We start from the raw sequence: 23,356 nt of genomic DNA, 5'->3' as shown, positions 1-23,356 counted from the left end.
GTTTTTCTGGAACTCTCTTGCTTTTTCCATGATCCAGCGGATGTTGGCAATTAGATCTCTGGTTCCTCTGCCTTGTCTAAAACCAGCTTGAACATCTGGAAGTTCACGGTTCACGTATTGCTAAAGCCTGGCTTGGAGAATTTTGAGCATTACTTTACTAGCATGTGAGATGAGTGCAATTGTGTGGTAGTTTGAGCATTCGTTGGCATTGCCTTTCTTTGGGATTGGAATGAAAATTGACCTTTTCCAGTCCCATGGTCACTGCTGAGTTTTCCAAATTTGCTGGCATATTGAGTGCAGCACTTTCACAGCATCATCGTTCAGGATTTGAAATAGCTCAACTGGAATTCCATCACCTCCACTAGCTTTGTTCGTAGTGATGCTTTCTAAGGCCCACTTGACTTCACATTCCAGGATGTCTGGTTCTAGATGAGTGATCACACCATCATGATTATCTGGGTCGTGAAGATCTTTTTTGTACAGTTCTTCTGTGTATTCTTGCCACCTCTTCTTAATATCTTCTGCTTCTGTTAGGTCCATACCATTTCTGTCCTTTACTGAGCCCATCTTTGCATGAAATGTTCCCTTGGTATCTCTAATTTTCTTGAAGAGATCTCTAGTCTTTCCCATTCTGTTCTTGTCCTCTATTTCTTTGCATTGGTTGCTGAAGAAGGCTTTCTTATCTCTCCTTGCTATTCTTTGGAACTCTGCATTCAGATGCTTATATCTTTCCTTTTCTCCTTTGCTTTTCGCCTCTCTTCTTTTCACAGCTATTTGTAAGTCCTCTTCAGACAGCCATTTTGCTTTTTTGCATTTCTTTTCCATGGGGATGGTCTTGATCCCTGTCTCCTGTACAATGTCACAAACCTCATTCCATAGTTCATCAGGCACTCTATCAATCAGATCTAGTCCCTTAAATCTATTTCTCACTTCCACTGTATAATCATAAGGGATTTGATTTAGGTCATACCTGAATGGTCTAGCGGTTTTCCCTACTTTCTTCAATTTAAGTCTGAATTTGGCAATAAGGAGTTCATGATCTGAGCCACAGTCAGCTCCTGGTCTTGTATAGAGCTTCTCCATCTTTGGCTGCAAAGAATATAATCAATCTGATTTTGGTGTTGACCATCTGGTGATGTCCATGTGTAGAGTCTTCTCTTGTTTTGTTGGAAGAGGGTGTTTGCTATGACCAGTGCAATTTCTTGGCAAAACTCTATTAGTCTTTGCCCCGCTTCATTCCGCATTCCAAGGCCAAATTTGCCTGTTACTCCAGGTATCTCTTGACTTCCTACTTTTGCATTCCAGTCCCCTATAATGAAAAGGACATCTTTTTTGGGTGTTAGTTCTAAAAGGTCTTGTAGGTCTTCATAGAACCGTTCAACTTCAGCTTCTTCAGCGTTACTGGTTGGGGCATAGACTTGGATTACTGTGATATTGAATGGTTTGCCTTGGAAACGAACAGAGATCATTCGGTCGTTTTTGAGATTGCATCCAAGTACTGCATTTCGGACTCTTTTGTTGACCATGATGGCTACTCCATTTCTTCTGAGGGATTCCTGCCCGCAGTAGTAGATATAATGGTCATCTGAGTTAAATTCACCCATGCCAGTCCATTTTAGTTCGCTGATTCCTAGAATGTCGACATTCACTCTTGCCATCTGTTGTTTGACCACTTCCAATTTGCCTTGATTCATGGACCTGACATTCCAGGTTCCTATGCAATATTGCTCTTTACAGCATCGGACCTTGCTTCTATCACCAGTCACATCCACAGCTGCGTATTGTTTTTGCTTTGGCTCCATCCCTTCATTCTTTCTGGAGTTATTATCCACTGATCTCCAGTAGCGTGTTGGGCACCTGCTAACCTGGGGAGTTTCTCTTTCAGTATCCTATCATTTTGCCTTTTCATACTGTTCATGGGGTTCTCAAGGCAAGAATACTGAAGTGGTTTGCCATTTCCTTCTCCAATGGACCACATTCCCGGACACGGACAGGATTGACAGATTGATAGCTCTTTCTCGATTCCGTGGGTGGTGGTGCATGGCCATTGTTGGTGGAGTGATTTGTCTGGTTAATTCCAGTAACGAACTACCATTAGTGTGTGGTTAATGTCCTGATTTTCTCCATCCAGAAACTGGAGCTAATATCTGATAGCTGCTAATAAGCAGTTTCCTTATATCTGGAATGCCAGTTTACACTGAAGAAGCATGGAATGGGGAAGGGGCACTAGATTTGGGGAAAGGAAAGCAAGTAAACAGCTAACATTTATCAAATGCTTAGCAAACATTTTCTCATTTGATGCTTAGGACACAGCAGCAAGACAGAAACTATCAATTTCCTTCTGTGGCCGAGGAAACCAATACTCACTTTCTAGTTGTAAGTTACTAGTGGGACCAGAGTATGAACCCAAATCTGTCTGATACCAGAACACCATCATGAACTGGAAAGACCTTGCTTCTGGATGACCTTTACCTCTCTGATCCTTTGTTATTCATCTGTAAGATGAAATGATGGATTAGATCATGTCAAAGTCCTTTCCAGCTCTGCGGTCCTATTACCTGAGAAATGTATCTTCACAGTCCACTCTCCACCTTCCAAGAGGAGATAGGCAGTTGGCACTAACAAATTCATGGGGTTACATTCATTGTGTAGGTTTGCATCTCTGTGAATAAAAAACAAGTAGGAAATATTTTTAAGTACTTTATACTTCTTACAGTTTAAGTTTAAAGTATTTGAGTAATTAATCACTCATAGGCAGTCAGCTTTCTAAAATATAAAAATTAAAACTCTCACTTTCAAATCATTTCCTGCTCACGTTTAGTCATGGCTTTTTTTCTTTTTAATGCATTTGAGAGATTGTATCAGTGCTTATTTTCATTCCAGTGGATGGCTTTGAGATTTCTTTTTAAGTGTGCCAATAATCTGTTTGTACATCTCTCCAATTTACTATACAATTTTTGAATCTGTAATGGTGAAAAATACTGTTACAAAGTCATCATGTCTACTTTTGAATATTTTGATGTTTATGAAGGCTTCCTTGTTTAGGTAGTTGTTCACTACCTTTTGTCTCGGGTCCAAAGAGTGCTGGTAAGTTAATTGTAACTATGTTTTGGAATTGCTTCGCAGGTGCATGTGTGCATGATCAGTTGTTCAGTCATGTTCAGCTCTCTGCAACCTGATAGACTGTGACCCCTAAGGCTCCTCTGTCCATGGAATTTTCCAGGCAAGAATACTGGAGTGGGTTGCTCCCTAGGCAGCTCAGTAGTAAAGAATCTGCCTGCCAAGCAGGATATGTGGGTTTGATGCCTAAGTCAGGAAGATCCCCTGGAGAAGAAAACAGCAACCCACTCTAGTATTCTTGCCTGGGAAATCCCATTGCCTAAGGAGCCTGGTGGGCTGCAGTCCATGCGGTCACAAAAGAGTCAGACACAACTGAGCAACTAAACAGCAACATAATGTTATGGCATTAGGAACATTTTAGATTTTTTTCATCTGTATAAATCCACAGATGATACTGGATGATACTGATCTGATGATAGTGATCTTCTCTACATGGTCACACCAGACCTGCAGTCAGAAATGCTCTGCCATCACTTACAGTCAAATCTTGATCAAACACACATTGAACACAATGCCATGGGACCATCTTGCCTGAAGAATAAGGCAGGCCTGCAGATGACACAACAGAGTTGGGTAGAGTGCTTGCCAATGAAGACAAGCAGCCCCAGAGGAGACTGAAGTTCATCCTGGCTGGAAATGTGCTCAGAACGTTCATGTTAGGTTCTGTTGCTGCATCTGCCATCTCCTCATCACACTTTGTAAAACCTCAGACCTTACTACTCAGTCTGTAAAATGAGAGAAATCATGGCAGCCATGGTTTGAGAACTGTGCTAATAAAGAATAATAATGATAATAAAAATAAATAAAATAATAATGAATAATAACCCTGCCTCTGCTGTGTACCAGCTGTGTGGCTATGGGCAAATCACCCGAGCCTCAGTTTCCCCATCTCCAAAAGAGAGACTGTTAATTGTGTCGTATGGATCAAATGGAAGAGTACATGCCAAAGTGCTGAGATCTTGGGAACTTGACATGAGAAGACTGTCCCCTTTGAAACATCCTTCCAGGTCCCTGAAAAGTCCACCATATACTTTGTGACTCAAGTCATCAGTTCTCCCAGACATATCATTTTTTCACATTTCCTCACTGGAATAATTTGTAAGGAAAGGAAGGGAGTGAGATAATGAATAGGGGGATAAACAGGGAGCAATCAGATGGGAAACACAAACTCATGAGGTGCCGTCACCATTCATTGTCCAGTGGAGCGCTGGATTTCCTAGAGCTGCATTCTTAAAGGCAGGTTTTGAAAAGGGATTTAAATTATGTAGAAAAGGCATACTCCATAGGCAAAAGGAACTTAGATCGCTTGCTCTGAAGGGAGGGTTCAATAGGGTAAATCATAAAATCCTCTCTCAGAGGAATTTTTTGGGGGGATCTTTTTTTGAGGGGGAGGCAGAATATACATAGCATAAAATTTACCATTTAAATCATTTGAAGTGTACAGTTCCATGGCATTAAGTGCATTCACATGGTTGTACAATCGTCATGTTATCCAGTTTCAGAACTTTTTCAAAATCCCAAGAAGAAACTCTGTACCCATTTAATAGTATAACCAGAAGAGCTTCGGTTTTAACGTTGTATCACAGCTGGAAGGACCCTAGAGACTTCTGGTTCAACCCCTCATTTGAATGTGGGGAACCAAGGCTCAGAAAGAGCAGGTTTTCTAAATCAACTGGCAAGTTACAAATTCAGATAGGACTGAAATCCAGGGGGTCTCCTCAGCCACTTTCTCTTATACTCGGCATTCATATCCTCTAACAGTCTGCAAACTCGTGTGCCTGATATTCCCCAAAATAGTGGCTTGGAATTTCTCCACAATTTAAGGCCTTGTTGAACAGAATTTTGATTAGACTCTGGGGGGAGATGGAGCCACTCTACAAAATCCTTTAAACTCCATTAAGACTCTCATGTCTTGCATTATATTATTTGCATGACATTTTAGTGACTTTATTTTTTTTTTAAGTTTTCTCCATAATAATTTTTAATACCATTGATCGAATGTCAACTCAATGCCATGCATTATAATAGGTGTTAAACATTCATAATCATATTTTATCCTTAGAGGAACCCATCAAATAGTTATTTTTATTCCCACTCAGCAGATGGAGAAACTTAGTCTCAAAGAGTCTAAGTCATTTGCCCAAGTTCAGGTTATTTGTTAGAGGGACAGAACTGGATTCAAAGAACCATTTGACTCCTAAGCCCCAGGACTTTTTCATGTGCCATGATGCTCTCTGCTCTAGAGAAATAAGCACAATCTTGGGTTCTCATATTCCATCCCTAGGCTATGCTCATCCTCACCTGATAAAATCCTACCCATCCTTCAAAATTTACCTTAACCCCAACCTCTTTTATAACAATAATATTAGCAGATAACAATAATAATATAACATCTGCTAATAAGTGCTTATTATAGCCAAGCACTATTATAAGTGCTTTACATGCATCATCTCATTTAATACAGCATCCCTATGAGATGGGTACTATTATTATACTCATTTTACAGATGAGAAAACTGAGGCCCACCTGAGATAAGTGATTTGCCTTTTCAGCTCTTCCCACTAGCATGTGGCTTCTGCCTCCCTCCTCCATGCCTCCAAGGCCCTCTGTAGTTCTTTATGGCCCTTCTCTGCCTTGTATTAATTATGCATTAATTGTACTCATCTGTGTTCCCACTCCTTGAGCACGGAGACATGCTTGTATTAGTTTTGGTTTGTGCTGACCATCTGGCTCCATCCTCTGCCCCTGTTAGACATGCCAGGATTATTTATTTAATTGAAGGAGACAGTCACATGTATTGCTGAGCTGGTGTAAGTAGTCAAAAATAAAGAGAGTTTTCCGTTGGAAGAGGAATTTGAGTGTTGCTGAAATTCTCAAATATTTTCCATTCATGAGTCCTCTCTGGATTGCTGGTCAAGAACCATGACAATCATCATAAAAAGATGTACTCTTGAAATGGAAATTGTGGTAAAACTTTGGGAAGAGGGTATCAAGTCAAGTGCCTTTTCCTACTGAATCATTTAAAGGGTTGCCAGATTAGGAGCTCTGAATACTGAAGAATATTAGGAGGCTCTTTTCTTCATTTTTTTGTATTGATTTTCCAGACGCTTTAGTGTTAAACCATGCCAGAAGTGTTGCAGAGATGAATCACTATTATCCAAAGGCCGCCAGCTTCTTTTCCTTCTGACAGAAGGATAATTCCACATGGATCAAATAAATACAGATGTGTAGTAATTAGTTCTATTCCCAGTGAGCCTATTTCCAACACACTAAAGATGTGAGCGATTATGGAGCCTCACCCCAACAGCTTTTATCATTTTAAATGGTTAAACAACAGGATAGGTCATAACCCAGCCTGCTATTAATAATGCATTTATTGTGTGCAACATTATAGGTTAGGTGTATGGACTAGAAAAAGAACACCTTTTAACAAGAATATTATGATCTCCCCCCAGAAGCAGCATATGTGCCTGGCTACTCACCTGATGTACAGTCCCAAGGCAATCAAAAGAATAAAAAATCTCATCCAAGGGAAAGAAGCCTACATTGTCAGCGGGCTCCTCCACAGAGACGATCTGGCTGTGGCAGATATGTTGAACATACCCATCCTAGGCCCAGAGCCTGAACTAGCTCATTTCTATAGCACCAAGTCTGGAAGCAAACGGGTCTTTGAGAATGCAAATGTGCCAGTTCCTCCTGGAATATATAGCATCTATAGTCACCAGCAGGTAAGCAGGGTGGACAAGTGAGGCTCTGTTTAAATATTTCACATTCTCTTGACCTTGGAGGAACTTTTTAGGTCTTCTGGAGTCAGCCCTACAATGAAGACTATTATGGAACACTTGAGTTGATTTGATGGGATCTGCTTTAGCCTTCAGGCTTTCCTGGTGGTTCAGTGGTAAAGAGTCCACTTGTCAGTGCAGGAGACACAAGAGATGCGGGTTCAATCCCTGTGTCGGGAAGATTCCCTGGAGTAGGAAATGGAAATAGCAACCTACTTTAGTATTCTTGCCTGGAAAATCCCATGGACAGAGGAGCCTGGTGGGTTACAGTTCATGAGGTTGCAAAAGTGTTGGACGCGACTGAGCACAACACACTTTAGTCCTTTGGTGTTTCAAAGTACCTTCCTATGGGCCTTACAGAAATTGTCATTCTGAAAGTATTTATTCATTTGGATTAAGGAACTGAAGGCTCTACTTATGTATTCATCTGCTATCAATATTTATTGCCTTAATATGGATTAGTTCATCATCATATTAGTTAGCTAGTCATTTTAGTAGGACCCTAAGAAATGTGAGAGTCAGTTTGGGCTAAAAGGAGCAGGTTTGGAGAGCTCAAGGGAGTCATATTGCAAAGGGCATGTGGCAGACTACGGACATCCATGGCTCTACAAAAAAAAAAAAAAAAAAATCCTAGCTGTTCAGTAAGTGGCCATAAAGAAAGGGGGAAAACCCTAGAAAGGGGAAGTGAAATGGCTCCAGGAAGAAAACTCTCTGCTTCTGAATTTGCCCTGGTCTAAGTCTATGGCTGTGCATTCTTCCAAAAGATAGTTAGGGCCCTAATATCTGAAGCACCATAACAGTCACTACAAAATTACCCACTAGAGAACTAGAAATTAGCCACTCTAAGTTTGCTCTGGCAGGTGTTTTCACAATTAACTGCTATCTTTTTTTACAATAAAGAAACTAAAAGACAAATAGTTGTTAACATTTCCTAACCTCTGTTTCATTCTATCTCTCAACCATTCCTCTGAGCCAATCACAAGTGATTTTGGGCACCTACTTCTGGGGAAGCTAAAAAACAAAATGAGGGGGTTTGTGAGGGACAATATTTAGGGGTAATGCTACTTCTCTTAGCTGCCTGATCCTGATGTTCTGCACCTCATAGCTGCTGAGCCCCCAAACCAAGTCTTTCAACAAATCATGCTTTTCAGAGACTAACTGGCAATTATTAAATTGCCCCCAGATTGTTTCAATCTTGCTAGATAGAGTGTTCATGGGCAATAATACATGGGCTCATGAAGGAAGTTTCTTTTAAAGAGGGCAGTCTAGAAAAGGCACAGGCTATCTTAATAGGATTAGAAGAGAGAGGCTTCCCCTAACCTCATGTGTCCCTTCCGTTATCATTAACCTCCACTGAAATTTGAAGGTAACAGAGTGGATTGCTTAACTCTGCTTCCCTGTAGAATACTAGGCTGATAGACATATTACAAGTGAAATGCATTTTTAAGTGATATAATTTCATACGTGTATATTACATTAAACAGTCCTCAAAACCTTAGAATGTATGTGCACTATTTATATTGAGTGAGTCTTGCTTTTGTCCCCATTGATGCTATGAAATATTTTAGAACTTTATATGTTAATTGTGGTTAAAGATACAGGAATCTTTAATGCAGTAAAGCTTCACTCTAATGCTGATATTCAGAAGTAGGATAAAAACCTCTCCTCAAAGATAAATTGGATTTAAAGGGTGTCATTTCACCTATGGTATGTGCAAATTGTATCACAATAAACTAACTCATAACTGAGGTCTGCACTACTTATTTCAAAACCACATGTCTGAGGTCAAGAATTGAAGCACTCCATTGAGATTTTTCCAGATAATGCCTATTCTACCTAATCTATCTGAACATATCAGCATTTTGAATTTGCAGATGGTAATGAATCAGTAACACTGACTTTTTACCGATGTGCTTCATAAACTTAAAGCTGGTGAAAGAAAGCTGTGATTATTTTAATTTAGGTTAATAAATATTCCTAGCTATCAGTTGGATTTTAGCAGTAGACATTTTTCTCTTTCTGCCCTACACCAGTATAAAATGTATGGCAATTAAAAAGTATATTACATCTTTTGAATAGACTCAAATAGAAAATGATAAATGTTTGGCAATAGCATAAAGTCATTTACTTTATGATGAAGTAATTTATTTTATTTTTTAAGTCCAGCTTGAGCACAGTGAGCATTTCCTGTTTTGATCCATAAAGTAACCAGGCAACTTCTCTTTCTGGCATGTGCTCCATATGAAATATTGACAGCTTTGGTTAAATAATCAAAAATGGCAATGCTATTTTAAAGCACTGTTCAATTTTCACTTAAAGATAGCACATAATTCTTTCCAGTGGTATAGTCTTTACAATACTATTGATCCTTTTCATTACTGTAGGGAATCCATCAACAGACACCCATTTATAGGATTCTCAGAAGCAACAAATAATAGGATTTGGAAGAAGCAGATAATAATTCTGTTAGTAGCTGAAACTTCCAAATATGCAATATATCCAAACATACAATGAAAAGGACTGTGCCAGAATATCTTTCCTTATACTGGCAAGAGAGTCTTATTGGACATTAACAGGCCAAGAACTATTTCTTCTTGTGCAACATATGACCATAATGGAATCTATCTTCTCAACACAACATTAGAGAAAGAAGGGATGTAACTTTGAAAGACACATTTTTAAAAACCTTCCTAGGCTATGCTCATAGCCATATGGTGTGTAGACCAGAGTACTTGTCATTTAAACACCCACATTATCCCTAGACACTACTTGATAATTAGGGAGCTGAGACAATTTCATTTTCACCCTAATTGAATACCCTATGGTTGCATGGGGCTTCCAGGGGTCCCAAGTACATCTGTTTTAGTATCACTTCAACACTGCTGTATACGGTAGCATCTCCAGGAAGATTGGCTGCGAAGACCCAACTCAAGAGAACAGATTGTGCCTTTAATCAAAATAATTTTAATCTTCCCGTTCCAGATTTCAACAGATTTTTTTTCCAGAATTATGAGTCCTCTCATACTCTGTAGTTTAAAAAAATCCATTTGGTGAACAAAACTCATCAAAAAGAGAAGAGAACAGTGTTGCAGAAGCCTCCTTAAGCACAGACCATGGCCAAGAATAGCATGGGGTAGGCTCAGGAGAGGGAACACTTAATATTGTTTCTTTCTATATAGATTAGAAAGTCTGATGAGAAGATCAAACAAAAAAATCACTTTGTGGTCTAACGAGTTATTTTTCACCAAGGCTCTACTAGAACAGTATTACCTATAATTAAGTAATCTTGCTATAGACTTTTTCTGATTCAAACTTATCCAAATGGCTTATTGACTGTAAAGGAAGTTGCTTCTCTTGCTCCTGACTTCCTTCTCCACCTCACCCTTCTCCTCTGCCTCTCTGTAGCTTGAGATGGATAGCATAGTGGAGAAGAAATGGGCTTAGGTGTTGGACTCAGAGCAGCCTGGGTGGAGTCCCTGTTCTGGGACTCAGTCTTGTGTGATCGTGGGCAAGTTATTTAAATTACCTGAGTCTCAGTTATTTATACATAAAATAGAATTAATAATGGTGCCTATTTCATAGGTTTTTGTGAGTGTTCAATGAGATTTGTGTAAAGAGCTATGCCAAAGGCCTAAAGCCTACTGAGAGTTCAGTGACGTTAACTATTATAGTTATTATTATTATTATTGTGATATTCAAGCTTGCATGTCTACCCCTGAAACGTTCATGTGACTGAGCCTAGTTCTTGAGAAAAGTTTCAAATAAGATGTAGGAGAGGTGTGTATTCCAATAAAGTTGCTTTCACGAGTTTTTTACCTTCTTTATCTGTCTTGTTCATATGATACATATAACACACTTGGTCAACTGACTGGCCAAACAAATGTATTTCATGTATACTAATGAGGAAAAAATTAAATATTTTATAGATTATAACACTTAAAAGCTCAGCAAAGCTCCAAACACTTTAAGTTTTCAAGACTATAACTTTTTATAGTCTTGCAACTATAAAAGAATCATTTGAAGAATCAATAAGTAAACACGTTATCCTCCGAAAAAGGAAGAGAACAATATTAAGATTCAATTACAGATATTCAGATTTTTTCTTTTGCCTTCAAAAGTCAGCCAGTGATAATTTCATAATTTTTCATAAATAAGATTATATTTTTAAACATGTCTTTGGTCCCTTTGGTTGGTGATTTCTTTATACCATATTCATGTATGGAGTCAATCAAAAAGTTCATTTGCATTTTTGCATAACAGCTTATGCTGCTACTGCTGCTAAGTCACTTCAGTCGTGTCCGACTCTGTGCGACCCCATAGACGGCAGCCCACCAGGCTCCCCCATCCCTGGGATTCTCCAGGCAAGACTGGAGTGGGTTGCCATTTCCTTCTCCAATGCATGAAAGTGGAAAGTGAAAGTGAAGCCGCTCAGTCATGTCCGACTCTTCGTGACCCCATGGACTGCAGCCTACGAGGCTCCTCCGTCCATAGGATTTTCCAGGCAAGAGTACTGGAGTGGGGTGCCATTGCCATCTCCAAACAGCTTATGGAAAAACCCTGAATGAACTTTTTGGCCAACCCAACATACACACACACATACACATATCACTTAAAACTTCTAATCTGTGTTAGTAACTAGAAGATAACCGAATGAACAGACTGTTTGAAATAAAGACATGTGAGAAGTGCTACAGCTAAGTTAACACGATAAAAAGGAATCCAGGAAATTAACTGTTGCTGTATCTTTGGCCCCACAGATAATAGAACAGGTGAGTCAGCTGGTCATCGATCACCTGGAAATCCAGCGCTGGCTCTTTAAAGCGGACTATGAGTTTGGAGGAAATGGGACTGCGTTTTGTGACATTCCCTCCCACCTAAAGTGCTACAGCTGGGTCCTAAAGGAGAGTCAGAGATACGGTCGCGAAGACTGGAGAAAGAAATGGGCACAAGTGAGTATTCAGTGGTAACATAAACCCAAAGTGTCTGTGAACAGATAGGAGATAAAGCAAAAGGCTTAGCTCGGAGATAAGGCATTTTCTTGTAGACTCAGCTGAGTTACCTACCAGCAGTTGAGACCTTAGGCAATTTTTTACTTTCCTGGGCCTTCGTTTTTATGTACAAAGTGAATGAGGTTGATCAGGTTATCTTAAATGTTCCTTCTTGGATCCCTAAAAAATCCTCAAATGGATTATGATAATAATTAGGAAGTAGTGTTTTTATGATATCCAAGTAACATTTCAAATCTAATCATTTGCTCTAAGTGATTCTAGATCATATGCTTCTACCAACTGTTGTTATTAAGCTAGTTGTATTTTATTGTGAGAGGGAAATTCTATTAGTGAATGCTTGTCACCTGGAAGCTAATGTTTAATAGCATTCTGTCAGCAGTCATACGTTTTTGAAGACAATTCAAGGAAATTTATGTAACTGCTGGTCCCTGTGAGATGTTGAGAAAATAATACATTCCAGCAAGAAAATCTCCAGGCAAGAACTGCATAATAGGTAAAAACTCTTAATATATGAGTGATGTATATGGATTTTTCCATGTATATTGGTGGGACGATGAATTGTACAACTTCTTAGTCTGTTTCAAAGTTGCTTAATAATTAGTTTTATATGGCTTCATATGTGAATTAAACCCACCATTCTGAAAACAGCATCATTTTGCATTCGGAGACCTCGTCTTGCTGACTTCACTTAATCTCAAATCTCTGTTTTTCACTACTGATGAAAGTATAACTGATGAGGAAAATTCAGACACAAATTTTCCATGAACTGATTCCTTTTTCCCTACCAAATTCTGTAGTGGTGGCTGTGCAGTGTTTGCACCTGCTTTGAGCATCCCACTACAGAAGCAGATGAATCAAGATACCAGTGATAGAAAGGGAGCGGCACACAGAGAGAACCACATTATTCTTGTGAAAATGAAATGATGAATAAATCTAGAGAACAGTCAGACGAGAGAGTTCCCTTTGATAAATGTTAGTTCTCCTCATGATCTATTCAGAGCTTTTCTTCCTCCTCCATCAGTAAATGGACTTAATGCAGTACCTGTCATGGCCAGCTTTTTACATATTATTTAAAGGATACCAAAGTGAATTACTCTCCTAAGAAAAAAATAAAACAAGGAAAGGAAAATGTATTTAATTTTGAGGCCCAGAGGCCCATAGAGGTTGCTCTTGTGTTCTCCTTGGACTGGATTTTATTTGATCTTGTATTTTAAAAGTTTTTTTAAGCAAAACTGTTGAGATTAAACCATGAAAAGTATGACTTTTTTTTTAATCTAAAAAATTGAAATGTTTGTGTGCTTGTGTGCTAAGTCACTTCAGTCATGTCTGACTCTTAGCGACCCCATGGACTGTAGCCCCCCAGGCTCCTCTGTCCATGGAATTCTCCAGGCAAGAACACTGGAGTAGGTTGCCATGCCCTCCTCCAGAGGATCTTCCTGACTCAGGGATCAAACCCAAGTCTCTTTCCTCTCCTGCATTGGGAGGCAGGTTCTTTACCACTAGCACTACCTGGGAAGCCCCAGTGTTAATGTACAAAGTATTTGCTTGCCTCAGTATTTCAAATCAATAATTTTTATAGAATTCTCCTGATGCTAGACTATGATAAATTTGAAATGTTTTTATTAAGTTTTAAAAATATTTAACATATTGACATATAGCTGAATTGCATTTAGAAATCTGAATATATATTATTTCATTTCAAATATTTTAAACTGTACCATTTTAAATTGCCGCCAATTACATTTGGCATTATTATTAATGGTGTCAAATGTGACACTTATGAATAATTAATGATCTGTCTAAATTTTTTTTAACTTAACAAGGGAAAATAATTATTATGAAATCTTTTTACATTCTAAGACCTGTGCTTGACCATGATGTTATTAGAAGCCAAAAATAAAAAAATAAAGTACTTCTGAAGAGCTTTTTTTTGGTTAGGAGACTATTGACATTCTTTTGCCTTCAAAGTGAAATCACATTCAGAGTGGCAGTGAACTGCAATCTCCACTGAGTGTAGCTATCAAGAATTTAGGATTAGAATTATCCTTTGTTCCAGAAGACCATCATAATGGTGCACATTTAGACATCAAAGCATTACTTTATGAGCACAGGCATGTTTTAATGTCCTATTACAGTTTGTAGACCTGTTTCTTTTGATAATGAAGATGTTGTGTCATCAAGCCTAGCCTGGCACATGCAAAACATATGCTGGCAGGTTATTAAAAATTTCAGCTTCTTGATGAAAGACTATCCTGCAGGCTAAGAGTCCAGAGAAAGACTCCATTCTGGGAGAATTATTAGAAATGAGAATATGACTGTAAGCACTAAATTATGTTAATACTTACAAATAGCATCATTTGCATAGCAGTTTATGACACGATACCATGATTTTTCTCATTGGTATGTTGTAGGCAACAGATTAAAAACAGTGCTGTTTATAGGGGTTTGAACTGTTTTGAGATTCTCTTGCGTCTTATGCAGATATTGGTTTTAGATGTAGTCATGATTCAGTGTGGACTCCAGGATCTATAAGGATCATCTTTTTTTTCACCTATCTAATTGAGAACCAGAGTTATTTGGTTGCAGTTGACTTGAAACAAAGTCATGGAATCAACAAATGATAAAACACTGAAGTCACATTTTAAAAATCAGTGTTGACATGTAAGTGATTTTAGGAAAAGCAGAATGTTGCATAATAGCCACAATAAAAAGAGCACAACTCTCAGTTTGTTCCATCCTGTCTTGGTACCAACCTTACTCTTCATCCTGAAAGTGAAAGTGTTAGTCACTAGGTCATGTCTGACTCTGCAATCCCACAGACTGTAGCCCACCAGGCTCCTGTGTCCATGGGATTCTCCAGGCAAAAATACTGGAGCAGGTTGCCATTTCCTTCTCCAGAGGATCTTCCCGACCCAGGGATTGAAGTGGGTCTCCTGCATCGCAGGCAGGTTGTTTACCGTCTGTGCCTATCCTGCCAGCTAACATAATCTACTTCCCCCAACAGGTTCCAGTAAACTCACTTAAATACTCAATGCTTATTAAGTTTCAGTGAATCTACACTTGTGTGCATGCTCCAAAGCTGCCACTCCAGAGACGAGAGAATTTATTTTCATTTAGTATGAATAAAGGCTTAAGCAAAGACACACCTGTAGGGGAAGAAACCTTCCTGGACACTCTCACCTAAGACAGTGCAGAGAGACCCAGGGAGACACTTGTTGTGGTACTAGTCCTTGTGCCATTTCCTTTCTGTTTATAAAGGGAAACTTCGCTCCCTCACTCCTGGAAAACTGGCTTGTTAGCAGTGACACCTGGTGACACTGCTTTAGAAAAGTAGTTGCCAGAATGCTGGCCTAGACATGAGATTTTGCAGACCCCCATGAATGGGCTTCCCTGGTAGTTCAGCTGGTAAAGAATCCACCTGCAATGCAGGAGACCCTGGTTCGATCCCTGGGTCAGGAAGATCCCCTGGAGAAGGGATAGGCTTACCCACTCCAGTATTCTTGGGTTTTTCTGGTGGCTCAGACAGTAGAGAAACCACTCGCAATGTAGGAAACCTGGGTTTGATCCCTGGGTTGGGAAGATCCTCTGGAAGAGGGCATGGCAACCCACTCTAGTATTCTTGCCTGGAGAATCCCCATGGACAGAGGAGCCTGGCAGGCTACAGTCCATGAGGTCGCAAAAAGTCAGACACAACTAGCGACTAAGCACACAGACCCATGAGTGGGCTTCCCAGGTGGAACTAGTGATAAAGAACCCACCTCCCAGGGAAGGATAGGCGAGAGATCTGGGTTTGATCCCTGGTTCAGAAAGATCCCCTAGAGGAGGGCATGGCAACCCTCTCTAGTATTCTTGCCTGGGAAATCCATAGACAGAGGAGCCTGGAGGGCTACAGTCCATGGGGTCGCAAAGAGCTGGACACAGCTGAAGCTAGTTAGCATGCATGAACACAGACCCAGGAATACATTACACACAGGCACACAGACTCAAGCATGAATACACAAGGAAATGTTTTGACATTTCCTTGTACCCTTGCATATTTGAATCTGCAGATGTGGAACCCACATACCAAGGGGGAGCAAGGCCATTTTATATTTGGGACTTGAGGATTCTTGGATTTTGTTATCCATGGGAGTCCTACCATCAATCCCCCTTGATGGCAAGGGACAACTGGGTGCCGGGCATTTCAGCACTTTACTTGAATTGACTCATTCCGTCTCGGAAAACCTCTGAAGTTTTTACTCGTTTACTTCCACACCACTTTGAGAAGGAAGGTATTGTTATTCTGTTTACAGATGGAGAAATAGACTCCTTGGAGGTGAAGTGATTGCCCAAGTTCACATAGCTAGTCAATGATCCGCATCTAGCTTGGAAACCACATCCACTCCTCCTGGTCCCCTGCCCTGGCCACACTGAGTTGAATCCACTTAGAAAAGACCTGCTATTTGAAAGCCCTGAAGTAGGGTTCTCCCTCTGGTCCCTGCCTTTGTGGCCTGCTGCCCTTGTGCAGATTGTCTGCTTTCTACAGAGACTTGTGGGCAACACAAAGGTCCCATAGCTATTGCTCTCGAATGCCTTCCCTTTCCTGACTGACAGGGCAGTTGCTGTCTGTTGCCAGTCGGCTGGGAGGTAAGAGAGCCATTAGTACACACGCCTCAGAGTTTCGAGGAAGAAGCCCTGCTGGAGAGTCTCTAGGGCTCAGCTTTGCAACACAGCTGCCTCACCTACCTACTTATGTGGGCGGGTGAGGATAGTGAGTTTGAGATGTCACCTTTTGACCATTCATGGGGGTGACAAATTTTCAATGCTGTTCTCAACTTAATACACTCACTAGATCATTTTAGTGAACCTGTAAATTCTCAGAAAACTTAGAGTAAGCAGCCTTTCTTTGCAATCAGACATGGCATTAAAAATATCGTGAGTATTTAAAGCCCTGCTTTTTGTTTTGTTTTGGACCATGGAAAGATTATTTTATTCCATGAAAATATTATCAACAGAGAACACTATCTTAAACAAAGCATTTACATTAAGAAATCAACATGTGCACAGAAAGAGTAAAAATTACTGAAAAATTAAAAATTTCTTTTGGACAATTCACATGTTCAAAAAACCCTGCTTTTTGGATAAGCAACCAAATATTTTATTTTTTTTATATATTTCTTTATATGTCCTGTTCCAGATGGATGTGGTAAATTTCCTTTTAAGCAGAAAAAGGTTTGGAATAGACCAGTGTGAATAGTTGAACATTCAGGATAAGTAGGAAGTGGTCTGGCTTCACAGGTTCCATGGACTAGGCAAATGGAGGTTACTGGGGCAAGGGGGAACCATGGGCAAATCACTTCAGCTGTCCAAGCCTCTATCTCTTCAAGTGTAAAGAGAAATAATATTAGTACCTGTCTCCTGGAGGAGGTAGTAAGAATTAAATGAGATGACTCTTGTGAATTGGCTGCCAGTGTATCAATATTTAGCACATAAGACCTCAAAAAATGCTATGTGTTATTAACATTACCATAAAATTGCATCAGAATTAAATTGTAGGTAGTATTGAACAAGTACATACAACTTAATCTTTTTCTGGTGATTCAGAAGGTCCCATGGCACCTTTTAGGCTTCCAGAATATTGTTCTAAGCATCAGTTATCACATAGGATTGTGACTGTTGAAGATACAAGATTGTGGACCAAAGCGTGCCTAACCCAATGGTTTACCCAGATAACGCCTTTAAAAGAATAAGCCTTGCTAGCAGCCTGGTTTCTTATAATTTGAAAATAGAAAATAATTCCAGTTATTTTAGCATCCTACATGTTGAATAAAGAGGCATTGACCTGATAAACTAGAGATTTTTCTGACCACAAGATTGAGACCCATTTGCTTCATTTTTCTGGTTCCAGTTGGTGTCTTTTCTAATTAGTGTAGCAGCACGTCACTGAAGTCATTGGAAAGTCTTAATCATTTACATATTTTTCCTTATTTCTGAAAATGACTTAGAATGTTTTCTTCCAGTTCAGTGGTTATTTTCATGAAGCTGCCAGGGTTGGGTTGGAGGTGCTTCTCAGTGCCTGAGGAAGATGACAGGAGAAGGAAAATAGCCTCCCCAAGTTAAATGAAAGCTGGGTCCCCCTTCCGAGGACCTATAATAATCAGCTATACAAGCTGTTGGTTTGTGTGTCCTATTGATTTAATATGCTTCTAATCAGTACATAAAGCTATGGGCCTGCAGTGTTAATTTTTCATATGCTTACAAAGTACCCTTTGATTTTCTGTCACACGTTAATTACAGCATTTTGCCATTAAATAGGAAGCTTTGTGTAAACTAATTACAAGGTAATCATTGTCTACTGCAAGCGTGCTGTTTGTACCTTTTATTTTATTCTAAAAATGCACAGATCTCACAGTCTGGAAACGCTCTACCTTCCAGCCATTAGCTCTCACTAATTCATAGCATTATTGTGGTGAGAGTGTAGGAGTTGTAATTGTTGTGGTATCAGAGCTGTTAATTACCGGAGTAAACAGTTGAAATGGTGCCAAGGTCTATTGTACAAGGCAGAGAAAAGGAGGTTTAAATGTTACTCCCACCATCTGGGGACTAGGGGAGAGGCAAATGCTTGAGAACAGCAGTGAGGCGCTATCGCCGCCTCAGCTCCAGGGTTGGCGGCCATATGGATCCAGAATATTTTGAATCAATTGAATTTAACTGCCAGTTTTTCGCAATAACGGCATGAAAGGAAGGAAAAAAGCAAAAGATGAGAGGAACAAGAATTGGTTAGTGTTTTCACACACAGGAAGTCCCCGTTGAAGTTCTTTTGGAAATATCTGCTTTTCCAAAAGCCGCAGAGCAGGCACGGGTATTTGGAACAGAGTCAGAGTGGGCTGACTCTCCTCTGCCGGCCACCGCGCCATTTGCTTCTGATCGTCTGTCCTCCGTGCCCCTCGGCGAAAGGGGAATGGCCTTGAGAAGACCTGGACTTCCGTGTGATTGTGCCAGAGCAAACAAATCCTCATTTTGGGAATTCACTGCTTTATTACCCTGGTGTTTTCATAAACATGGTCTGTAGAAAAAAATGATAAATAGATAATGCTGTCCCATCCACCTCAACTATATATACCTCTGTACCTGTGGAAATATCAAGGAAGGTACAGAATCTGATTAAGGAAAGCAGATGCTTGCCCATCCCCTTGGTATAAAATTAAAATATAAATTTTCCTGTAAGCCTCTCACTTCATGTGACAAATTCACCCCTTTCCCCCACTACTTGAATGAAAAATCAAGTCCACAGGGTACATGTGTTTTCTTTTGTTTTTAATTTTCAACTAAAGAGCTTTTTCAGCATATGCAGTTTTCTCAATCAGTGATATTTCTCTAATTGGAAAGAAACCTATTAGCCACAATAATAAGTATGGTGGCCACTTCGACTTAATAGTTGATTTTTAAACTGTGTGGTTTCTGTTTTAAAATATTGCATAATCTTTAAAACAGTCATATTTTTACTTGGCGTCACTATTATTTAATATAATTGCCTTTAAACCCATTTTCCAACATTAAAAATACCTTTTAAAAATCTGCCACTTGCTGCTGTAACTACTTTTTAATATCATTCCCCAAACATGAACGGATTCTTCTTTTTTTAAACCACCCTGGATTATTTATTTTTAATTGTTCCTTTAGCAGATGTTGAAGTAATTCAGGGTATAGTGTAAACAACTCCTTTAAAGAGAGAGATCACAAACCATCACATTTACCATGAGCCAAGGGCCGTGTCTGTCGGGCTTCTGTGAGCGGCTTTAGCCCACAGGAAAAATTTTTCCTGCTTTTGTTTATGTGCAAAGTTCAATTAAGAATTTCAAGAAATGCTTAATCTTTATCTATTGAAACTCCTAGCATGCAGCGCGACAGGGTGAGCCTAGAAAGAAAATCAGGGCCTCCTGTGGAGAGGGGGAAAAAGAAACAGCCGTTGAGGAGCTGAAAAGTTGAAAGGGAATGAAGCTCTCCAGTGTTTCTGGTCGGGGCAAAGCAGTTGTGCTGAGTTTTGGAATGGAGAAGCAACATATGTGCCTCAGTTGGACAAAGCGCTTCTCGAGTCAAATCAACTGCTAGGCCTGCGTGTTGGTGCAAGGTGGAGGCCTGGATAATGAGGGACAGACTCCTCGAGAAGCAGCGAGTGGATAATGCTACATAAGTATGGAATTATATACCGCACTTTCACCATTCTGTTTAATGAGAGCCGCCACCACAGCGAATCACTTGCCACACAGCCGAAATGGGCCATTAGCTATCAAGGGAAAATTGTCTTTGCCGCTTTCAGCAGATGGAGCAAATATTTTACAAAGCAATTTTACATACCAAAAACATTTGTGTGCCTTGGTAATGTTGGCTGTTTTACATTATGTTACCTTCTACAGCAGCATAATTTTCCATCTCATCGAAGGCAAAGTTGGCATTTTTGATTTTTAAACTCTCAATTAACAATTAAACATGGAGTATTAAGACAGTCCTTAAACTTTAAGTAGGTGTGGGAAGTAGTTTATGACTTGCTGAAGACATTTTCATTTTTTCTTCATCTTCTCAGCATATTTTTACACTCTAAAGAGGGACGATTGCTAATGATCTTAAGGGAAAGGGATGAGTGGAAACTTCACTACTGATCGCCGAATGAGAGTAACTAATGCAGGGAGTGGTCAGAGCATGCGTTGGCTTTTGTGTCCAGCATAGATTGTGGGTACATGGTTTGGTCCACCCGTTCATATCAGTTTAAAATGTTTAATATTCAATAACAGAAAACCCAACTCAAAGTGACTTTAACAGTAAAGAGAATTTTTTAAAGTGAAAATAAAAAATAAAGAGAATTTATTATCTCAGCTAAATGAAAATCCAGAGATTGTCTCTGACATCAGAGAAGGCTTAATCCAGGCTTCCCTGATGGCTCAGATGGTAAAGAATCATGAGAAAAGGATTAATCCAGTGGTACAGTATCAACAAGGACCCAGTTACTTTCCATCCCTCCCCTATACTATGCATAATATCTGCTCCATCCTAAGGCGGGTGGTCCCCAGGGTTGCTGGGGGGCTGCCAGTGACTCCTGAAGCTTGTCCTTGGTCAAGGTAATAGGAAGAGAGAAAATCTCACCAGGCAGCATTCTCAGAAGCATAAAGGCTTCTTTCTCAGAAGTCCCCAGCAAGTGCTTCCTAACACTTGAATGGCCTGACTGGGTCATGTGCCCCTGCTGAACTGATCACTGTGGCCAGGGTATGGCTTTGCTAACCAGGGACCCCTCCTTGGAGCTGAGCGTGAGGTTACTCTCAATTCTTACATAGCTACGAATGGGGTAGGGACAGTTCCTGAAAGGAAGTTGGGGATATCATTACCTGGAACAAGAAGACAAAGATGCTGGGCAGCCAACAGCAGATGTAATTTCTGTCATTTTTCATAAATTTGACAGCACAGACTTGGCATCACATGTGGATGATCTAATCTGACCCAGATGGACCGTCAGTGCCCACCCATGGCAGTTACAGACACAGAGCTCGTTGCACTATGGCATACTGGTAGCAACTAGATTGGAATCCCAGTTTGCTACTTCACGGCTGTGGTATGAAATGGAGATGATAATGACTACTTCAGAGAGTGGCTTTGAGATAATAAATATAAAAACCTCTGGCACAGACCTATTGCCTGGGAAGCTTTCAATAAGAGAGAGCTATTGTTTTACCTAAAAAATAGCTGTCGTCGGGACCCCACTGGTGGTCCAGTGGTTAGAATCTGCCAGTGCATAGGGCACAGATTTGACCCCTGGTCCAGGAAGATTCCACATGCCAAGGAGCAACCAAGCTTGTGCACCACAACCACTAAGCCCGCACTCTAGAGTCCATGAACTGCAGCTTACCAAAGCCCACACGCCCAGAGCCCATGCTCTGCAATGAGAAGCCATTGCAGTGCGAAGCCTGTGCAGCACAGCTAGAGAGTAGGCCCCACTTGCCGCAACTAGAGAACGCCTACACAGCAATGAAGACCCAGAGCAGTCAAAAAATATATAAATGTAATTTAAAATACAATAGTAACAACAGTATAAAAAGTGTCCTGTGCAACCAAGTACCCTTCTTCAATTCACATTCAAATTAGGAATCCTTCCCTTCTCTCCATCTCTGTGCTGCTAGCCTTTTCAAATCCTGAGCACCTTTCATGGAACCTGTACCTTCCCTCTGAAAGAGGGCGGCGGGGGCAATAGAGAACACTCACCCCGGAGCCAGACGTGGCTGAGAGCTCCTGCGGTCTTGCTGTATGAGTGCAGAAGCCCCATCCCCTCTTCTGTGACATGAGGCACTTGTCTTAGATGGTCCAGATGGCCTCTTCCAAGACTGATGTCCCTGCTTAGTTCCAAGTGATTGTCTTGCCCTTTTGGCCCTGTGTCACCTTCCATTCCTCCATCTGGGGATGTCAGAAGGCTCTGCAAAAGCAGAACCATCTAGGTAGGCCCCTTGGTTTCTCTTTTGAACAATACCAAGTAATGTCTGATGTGAAAGATTGAAAGTGATTAGCTGACAAGTTATTTTACTTAGTTTATCACTGCAGATCTAGCAAAGAGGTTTCTGAAATAAAAGAAGTATTGGTGATTGATATGTAGAGCATTCTGATTTGTATTCTTTTTTCCTCCTTCCTCATCCTCCTAACACACATACACACACACATACACACTTTTAGAATTTACTTGGGAAAGTTAACTCTCTGGAGCTTGAAGTAGCTTTAGTCATTGAGGGCAATATTAAATTGGATATGCTAGCAGCTTCCCCTGAGATATCCTGAATTTCTTTCAGTCAAATACTTCTTCTTTCAAATTTACACTTTCTTGATAGAAAAAAGAGAGAGAGCTGAGAGGCAATGTCCATGCTTGATAGACAAGAATTTTTAGGATGCGTTGGTCAGACTGATGAAGGCCCTACAGTTATCTTGGAACCTGCCAAGGTCATGACTATCGCTGATGCATTCTGAGGGATAAATATGGATACTGGACAAAGAGCGACAAAGCTGTGCACTGGCACAGGTGTGGCTCAGGTTCCTCCTGGATGGGAATTGCTCTAGAGCTATTAGCTCCACAAAGGCCGGTAGCTAATGTGCATTGCCAGAAGAAGTGCAATTAAAATGGAATGAATATCTGGAATTGTTTCAAAAACTAAAGGGTATTTTTCTAATATTTGCTTATCATCCACGAGGTCTACGCTTTCCTTTTCACGCTCCCAGAGTTGTTAGCTCTGAAAGATCTGTTCCGTGTGGTTGATAAACTCTCTGAAACACTAACCAGTAGTCTATTGCTTTGATGCGATGCATTGAACTACTCATTTCACAAATATGTTAGACAGAGAATCTTGTGCCCTGGTTGCTGGCTTGTAACAGATATTCTACGTACTCTCACACACACACACACACACACACACACACACACACACACACACACAC

At 40.3% G+C, this 23,356-nt stretch overlaps 1 protein-coding gene across 1 annotated transcript in view; it reads left to right on the top strand.

Annotated features, from left to right (window-relative positions):
* Positions 1–23,356, top strand: part of LOC120860867 (IQ domain-containing protein H-like) — a 225,239-nt gene that overhangs the window by 130,027 nt on the left and 71,856 nt on the right. Inside the window, exons 12-13 of the mRNA XM_040236570.1 lie at positions 6,576–6,848; positions 11,660–11,851. Coding sequence (XP_040092504.1) covers positions 6,576–6,848; positions 11,660–11,851 — 465 coding nt within the window. The remainder of the gene's footprint in view (positions 1–6,575; positions 6,849–11,659; positions 11,852–23,356) is intronic.

Source organism: Oryx dammah, unplaced genomic scaffold (assembly GCF_014754425.2).
Source record: "Oryx dammah isolate SB20612 unplaced genomic scaffold, SCBI_Odam_1.1 HiC_scaffold_11209, whole genome shotgun sequence".
Taxonomy (NCBI): domain Eukaryota; kingdom Metazoa; phylum Chordata; class Mammalia; order Artiodactyla; family Bovidae; genus Oryx; species Oryx dammah.
This window is presented reverse-complemented; position numbering and strand designations above follow the sequence as displayed.